The 8,240-nt window shown below is 34.4% G+C and overlaps 1 protein-coding gene across 1 annotated transcript in view; it reads right to left on the bottom strand.

The window, feature by feature from the left end:
• The window catches only part of igsf11 (immunoglobulin superfamily member 11), a 128,508-nt gene extending 122,160 nt beyond the window's left edge, over positions 1–6,348 (bottom strand). The window contains exon 1 of the mRNA XM_016491214.1: positions 5,817–6,348. Within this exon, the coding sequence (XP_016346700.1) occupies positions 5,817–5,877 (61 nt within the window). The 5' untranslated portion in view covers positions 5,878–6,348. The remainder of the gene's footprint in view (positions 1–5,816) is intronic.
• Between the last annotated feature and the right edge of the window lie 1,892 nt (positions 6,349–8,240).

Consider the following 8,240-nt stretch of genomic DNA (forward strand, 5'->3'; position numbering starts at 1 on the left):
TTATGACTTACAAATGAGGACAATGGAAGCAATCAAAATCAACAAAAGAGCAATGATATGCAAGTGCTATAACAATTCTGTTAGTCTAATGCAGTACACAGTAGCAAGGTTTTTTGTATATATATAATAAATAAAAAGAAAACAGATAGAATAGAAAAAGTGTTTGACAAGTTACTATAAAGGTTTTCAGTTTTTTTATCTGACTTTAGTGTTTTGCAATGTGTTGATTTTTGGCAAATTGCATAGATATATACTATTATACTATATATACTATTGTAATGCACTGCTAGGTGGTTGTCCTGCATCTTCAATAAACAAGCTACAGGTAGTCCAAAATGGCTTCAGTCTGGATCCAGAACACCTGAGAAGAGATGATGCCAACCCCTCAGAGGACCTCAGATGATGCCAACCCTGAAAAAACATACAGAACTACCATATTTTGCTATAAGTTTGATTGCATCATATAATAATTGCTGTTAATAATTATTATCGTCCATCGTCTGTTTGATTACGTCTTTAATTGATTTTTCCGTACATTTCTGCCATATGTACATTAACTGACAGTCACCACTGATAAGCTACCATTAAATATTGTAGAAACTTAATTTGCTGTAAAGTTGCTTTGCAACGATTTGTATCGTGAAAAGCGCTATACAAATAAACTTGAATTGAATTGAATAGACACCAATGGGGGTCAACAGGAGAATCAACTCAAAAATTAAAAAATTTGTACAGCTTTTCCAAAAGACATCTATGTGTTGAAACTTTGCATGCACATTCATGACCCTAAATGAGAAATATCCACCAAATTTCAAAAAGAAATAAATAGTTTAACCAGTATTTCGAGCAATTTGAAAATCAAGTGTGGGTCAAATTGACCCCAACACACAGGAGGGTTAAAAACTGGTATTTATATCTTATTTATTTTGCGGTCTTAATAGTTTTAGTACATGCATTTAACATGATCTTTCCCTGCTGTCTTTTTTGGGTCACGAACCACCAGTTTAGAAGAAGCACTGATCTAGCCAGCGGTGTTTTAGCAGGAATATGGTGAGATGTGTTGTGGTTAGACTAGCCCGCTGCTGACCTCACATCTCTTGAAGGTGACTCTCCATCTCGCTCAGAAATCTCATATCATTTATTCATTCCTCGTCCCTAAACCCAAGGATGGCAGTCGTCCTATCCCGTCTCTTTCTCTCTCAGGCACTTTGCTAGCAGTCCCAATGGTCGTTTAATTTTTGAGTGGCTATTTTTAGCTGAAGATAATCGAGGTGGAAACTTCCATCTGTCCTCTGCACATTCCAGCTGCTCCGCTTTTCAGCGGGAAAAAGCATTTATATTGGCATCATCATCATCACTTTGACCCTCACTTCTTAAACACAAAAGTGGAACGGGTAAGTTCACAAAATGATTTTTAAAAATGTATGGCCATATTTGCAGTTTTTACTTAGTGCCAAAAAAGTAACTCAAGAAAAAAACCACAGCATTATGTTGGTGAGATCACTGCATATTTAAATAGTTCCTAATCAAGACATGCTCTAACGAGTGTTGTTTTTGTTTACTAAAACTTAAACGAATAAAAATTATTTTCATTAATTGAAATAAAACTGAAAATTAAATATTTGATTACAAAATTAAACTTCAGTTAAAAAAAAATAATAATAAATAAATATTTGAAGTACTAAAATTACTAAAACTGAAATAAAAAATAAATTAACCCAAATAGAAATAAGAATAAAAATAATTATACTTTTAATAATTAAAATGTAAGGGTTTTAATTTAGTGTTGTCAAAAGACCCGGTATTTTGGTACCAAGTCGGTACTAAAAAAATGAAAACGTTACGGTACCAGGTTTAGCAGAACTATGACTAAACTTTTGGGTGAAACTTGTTTACTTTTTTCTTACTTTTATTACTTGTGGAAAAACTTTAAATAAGTATAAAGAATGGCATTGGTTTTGTACATTTAATTTTTGTTTAACGTTATTAATAAAAATGTTGTTCAATTAGCATGTTTTTGTGTTTTGCTTTGGTACCGAAATTGGTACCGAGAACTGTGGATTTTCACTGGTATTGGTACCGAATACTGAAATTTTGGTACCGTGACAACACTACTTTAATTATTTTTTTATTTTAATAATAAAATTTAAAACTACACATAAAAAAATTACTAAAACTTAAACTGAAAATATAAAATAAAAGCTAACTCAAAATATTAATAAATACTATAACTAATAAATAATACAAAAAAAAAAAACAAGGGCTCTAACCAGGGTTCCCACATTGTTGGACCAACAAGCTTTTCCAGTAACTAGCTTTAATTTACTTAAACTTTATGAGGATTTATTAAAAATGATTTTATAGAAACTGCACTCAGAAAGAGTTGAGCAAAAATCATATTAAGCTATATTTGCCATGTAAATTTATACATGACTATTCAGGACTGGAAATGGCAATTAAATACATTAAATCAAATTTATTTATTTCACAAAAAAGAAAAAAAATGCTGATAGATTTTATAAAAGCAGATATTAAACTAAAATCAGACAAAATAATTGCGGAAAATAAAAATTCACCCTTATTCAACTTTGTTCCTATCCATGAGAAAACTATCTGCAAACTTTATACAAGAAATCCATTTTTATGTTAACTCAGTTTGGTTTGATTTTCAAGCGAAGTTGCATTCAGCGCAGGGTCAAAAAGTGCAGCACCGCTTCGGATGAACTTTAATTGGCAGAACTGATCTGTTCGCTGGTGTGGTTCCTGAAGCCTGAGGCAGAGAGATACAATGATTAGAACTCAAGCACAGAGAAGCCTCCATCCCTCTCTCTCTCTCTCTCGCTCTCTCCTTCAAAACACTGTAACAAATCATTCATTTCAGCTCAGGCCTCAGATGACGACTTGGTCAGTGGCAGTGCATAACTCTGTCTCCATTGATCTATCTACTTTTCTTTTTAAAGTTCAGACTTGCATGCCCATTTTTCCTCACATGCCCCCAAGGTGCCTCGCCGTGGCCCTTTGTGCTGCCTGGCCATTTCCTAATGGCAGAAGATGCTAAATTAATGACCGAAGATCCGGTGATCATGTGCAGGGACATGTCTCTAAACTGACAGTGACAGCGGCGCAGGAAACGCAGCGAGCTCTGGAAGACGCCCCAGTTTCCGACAACATCCATAACGCCACGCACACAGGCCTCTGTGGAACAAAAACACAGGGTTTCGCCGGAGCCCGACCCGTTGCTCTGGCTCTCATGACACTTTACAACCACATTTAAAGTGAATCTCGCTCAGGGAGCCGCTCCTGAACAGAACTAAACACCTGGAAGTGCTCTGTAAATGGATCCTGCGCTGGAGATGACAACGCTGCGTATTTGTTCAGTGGAGTCCCTACAAGGATGTACCAGCAAATGCTATTACAAACATGCATGTATTAATGAGACATGTCTGAATAGACGTACACATCCAGGGCTGTTATCTCATCAGCTTAACGTCAACATGCTTTACAGAGAGATGGAGAGAGAAACTGTTGCATGGAGATTGAATTAGGCCAATGCCAAAGTAGATGCAAAAAAAGTTGTACATTTCATTTTTGCAAGACTAAACATCATCTCCAGGGTGATACTTACTGTAGTTAAAACTAAAACTGTAAAAATAACATTTTCATTACTTGATGTAAAATAAACTTTAACTGAAATAAAATAAAATATAAAATCCCCTTTTCCCGCTAATTGCCAAAGCAACATTTCTCATTTAACTTGATGCACTAAAATAACTAAAACTACAACTGACATTAATTTTTCAAAAACTAAATAAAAACTAAATGAATAAAAAACTAATAAAAATGATTCAAACACATAATACAATTACTAAAACCTAAATTAAAATGTAAAAATAAAGCCTATTTCTAAATATTATGAAAAACTATAACACAACCTCAATGTTACTAAAATACTAAAACACTGATCAGCACTCAAATTGAAAATGAAAATAATCAGTAGGGCAATAAAACAAAATCAATACTGTCAATACACACTGCCCAGCAATTATATGTGAAACGATTGTATTTATCATCACTCTCTCTTAAAGTCTATTGTGCAATATTATTATATCAAACAATATTTCACTTTAATAGCATCTAATTGTGTTTGTGTGCAATTTTCTGGAAGTTCAAAATATTCACTATACAGTAAGTACAACGAAAAGGTTTGGGAAACCTATTCGACAACAAAATCAATGTGAAAAAGAAATTCAACCTAATTCGACTTGATTTACAATCTGTAAAATTTATTTTTAAAAAATCCAATTTAATTCAGTTTGGTTTGATTTTAAAGGGAAGTTGCATTGTGCAAAAATTATTGCGCAAAACGAATTTAAATGCCAAATTTACATTGCAAAGGTGGCACAGAAGCGCTTCTGAAGTGGCATTCATGTGTCTTAACGCAGACTGTTTAATGCTTCTCAGAAGGTGGCATAAATGCATTTCCACAGCAATTACAACTCTATGCTTTAATACTTGTGTCAGAGCAGGCATAATTTAGTCTGGTTTTTATGCAGCATTGCACCTTTACACTGAATTTTGAGCAGGCATTGAGCAGCCTTAACTGTGTAAAGATACCATAAATGGCAGAATTGATGTGTTCACTTTTACTCTAATGTGTACTTGCATGCAAAAGCAGTTGCTTACTGCATACTATACAGTAGGGATGAATGAATATTCAGACACGGACAACGTTTTGCATGAACGGAACTCTACTCTGAATCTATGCTGAAAAATAGACTTCAGACAGTGTTTACAGAAGCTTTTGAAATTCCAAAGAACCCAAGGAAACAACAAAGCCACTTTTTCCACAGTTAGCAGCAGATGCATTCAATATGCTGATCTAGATGATAGCGGATGAATATACAATCCCAGACTGGAGTTACCTGCATATGCCAGTCCCTTGTGTGGACCAACATGTGCAAACAAATATCACCCGAATGCCACAGAGGATGGTACAATGAAAGTGTGTAAGTGTGTGTGTGTGTGTGCATCTGCCTGTCACAAGCATCACGTGGAGCAGTGCTCTTCATAATCTGGTTGGATTACGGCTCTCAGACCTGCGCCGTCTGGCCCTCTGTCAGTCCTCGGCCCCATGTATCCGCTTCCCATCCATGATCATGACCCACTCACGATTTCACAGCATCAAGCTTTGTTGTTGTTCAGATCACACACACAACAGCTGCACTTTGCATGCCAAAAACATACAAGCAACCAAACCCCAGCAGTGTGTCTGTGTGTGTGTGTGTCTGAGTTTATTAGAGGTTTCAGGTGTTAATGATTGTGTATTTGCGCAAAGAAAAGCAAAGAATTCCTGTAATTTACACTGAGAATCCTTTATAACGTCTATGGGTGTGTCTTAATCCCAAATGCACTTCCCAGGGAGTTGACCTTTTCTAGGAATGTTTCGTTGTCAAAATCATTCCAGTGCAGTAAAACATTTCCCATAAATTCCCAGAATGCACCATTCAAACCAGCGATCATCTGCTCAACCCTATATTTACGGTAAGACATTGACAACAAGTCATATCATTACATTCGTGAAGATTTTTGGAGTCTAACCCAAATACGCACACAAAGACAAACACAAAAAGGGCACATCTTCACATGAAAGTTGTCAAACTTTCTCTAACACCTCAAATCTTGTTTACATTCCTTGTAAATATAGGATTTGTGACGTCACAGCAACTAGTACACAAAACAATTTGCGCCATAAATAAGCAAATAAAAAGCAAGTGTAGGAGCTGCACATAAATGATAATAATAATAATAAAACTTACCATTCACACAAAAGCAGACCAGCCAAGCAATCCATAGATCAGAATTATGAAATTTCAGCATTTTTCTGAGGGAAAGTCGTCGTGTTATGAAGTATGAAGTTCAAAGTCGGTCAGATTTTCTCCGCAGTTTGATGGTGGGAGAGTAATTGTCTCTTAAAATCAAAAATATTTTCAACGATGACATGTGAAACTAAGAACTACAACTAACGTTAGTCAAATTAAATCGGCGCGTAAAATTCCCTCAGCGTCGCGTTCGAGTCGGGATCCGCGTTGATGCGTCCGGTTCGGTCGGTACCGGGTGTCCGGTTCAGTTCTTTAGCACGACACCGAGCTGTATTCACATGCCGTTCACGGTGAACCGGGAAAATGTGCACCGGATCCTTGAGAGGGCCATAACCGACGCCGCTGCCGCCGCTCTCCGCTCTGACTGAGAAATCTGACTGACTGACAACTGGCCTGTTGCCTAGAGACCGCTGACGCCATTCGAAGCGCGAGGTAACTGTGCCCTCCTCTAGCGCGAAAAGGTAGCAGCACGCACGCACGCACGCACGCACGGCGGCGCCACGCGCAGGAATGATGCGAACGGGAACAGACAGAAAGAGAGAAAGTCAGTCTATTGAATGACATTTAGTGTTGTTAAATAAACCTTTTTTTTTCTTTTTTTTTACAGGCAAACATTTTAACAATTAAAAACTTAATTTTATTTAATTTTTTACATATTTTAAAACATTTTTATACTATATTATTATTTTGTACACCATACAAGCAAGTCCATTTTAACAAGCTTTCTATATGTGTGAGGAGGATAAATGCTCTTTTTAAAGCCTGTAGCTGCATTATATTTATTATGGTGTTCAGTAATGTACAGTCATTACACTCTGAGCTCTCAATTAGGCTGTCAAAGAAAATCAATAAATGAACTGATCAATAAACCTGTTTAGAGACAGAATCAATAAAACACCTGTCTATCATCCATCTGACTTTTATGACACAGAACAAGCCAAACACACAGTACTGTAGCTATCTATATTGAAATAGCATTTCTATTTTCTTATAAAAAATACATAAATGTATAAATAAATAAATAAATATGGAGATGTGGGAATACATAAATATAACAATAAATGAATGCATAAATAAATATAAAAATAAAGAAAAAAATATAAATATATTTTATAAAAGAAGTAGGCAACTAAAAATAACTCTAACTGACTAAATTTAATTAAAAGATATACTTGTGGGAATAAATAAATATGACAATAAATGAATGTATAAATAAACATTAAAAATTGAAAGAATAAAACTAAAGTAAAAAATAATGTAAATAAAGTAAAAAATAAATACAGAAAATAAAGGAAAAATAAGTAATGAAACCTAATTAATGACTAAAATTTATAAATAAATACATGAGCTAAAATAAATACACGTGGGAATGAATAAATAAACAGTGACAGTAAATGAACAGGCTACAAATAAAATGAAAATAAATGAAAGAATAAGAAAAAGGGTAAAAAAAATAAAGCAAAGTTAATAAATACAGAAATAAAATAAAGGAAAACAAAATAATCCATTAAAATGTATTCATTCACTAAATTTAATTAATTATTTATTATTTAAATTATTAATTATATGTATTTATTCATGTTAAATTAAATTTTTTACAGATTTGGTACTCCATACGTACACATACACATAACTTGTAATATAATAATGACTATTAATCAGAGGCGGACAAAGTACACAACTCTATTACTTGAGTGAAAGTACAGATGCTGCTGGTCAAATATTACTCCATTACAAGTAAAAGTTGTAAAGACAGATTTTTACTTAAGTAAAAGTACAGAAATACTTGCTTTTAAAAGTACTTAAGTACCAAAAGTAAATTTCCTTTTTTATGTCAATGCACGGTTTTATTATTGTTGTTTGTAATACTTGCAATACCTCTGAAATAAATGACAACACTGAATACACTGACTAGCTTATAGTATCTTTGGAATAAAGAGCTTTTAGAATGTTAAAAACCTATGGGGAAAAAACAAAACAAAAACAAAAATGTAACACCCCTACCCACCCCCACAAAAGCAGGATGGTAGTGAAAAACCCAGCAACACAACTGTAGCTGTATAACTTTACAACAACAACACTGCTTTAACAAAAATGCAAAACAGCAAGACTTGTTTGACATCAAAACAAAAATGTAAAACAAATGCTGTCTAATCGCTCTCGCTGTACTTTGATGTCACACACAGAACGGTCTGAGTGCTGCTTCAGTCTTCATGTAGCCCTACAAGAGTTATTACTGATAAACTGTCTGAAAAAAAGAAAGTCACCTTTTAGAAAAGAAAAAAGAAAAAAAAAAAATCACCCACTGACTTTCAAAGCTGCTACATAGTAACGACTTTCTACTTCGAGGATCTAGGATCT

The sequence above is a fragment of the Sinocyclocheilus anshuiensis genome, unplaced genomic scaffold (genome assembly GCF_001515605.1).
Source record: "Sinocyclocheilus anshuiensis isolate Anshui unplaced genomic scaffold, SAMN03320099.WGS_v1.1 scaffold402, whole genome shotgun sequence".
NCBI classification, from domain to species: domain Eukaryota; kingdom Metazoa; phylum Chordata; class Actinopteri; order Cypriniformes; family Cyprinidae; genus Sinocyclocheilus; species Sinocyclocheilus anshuiensis.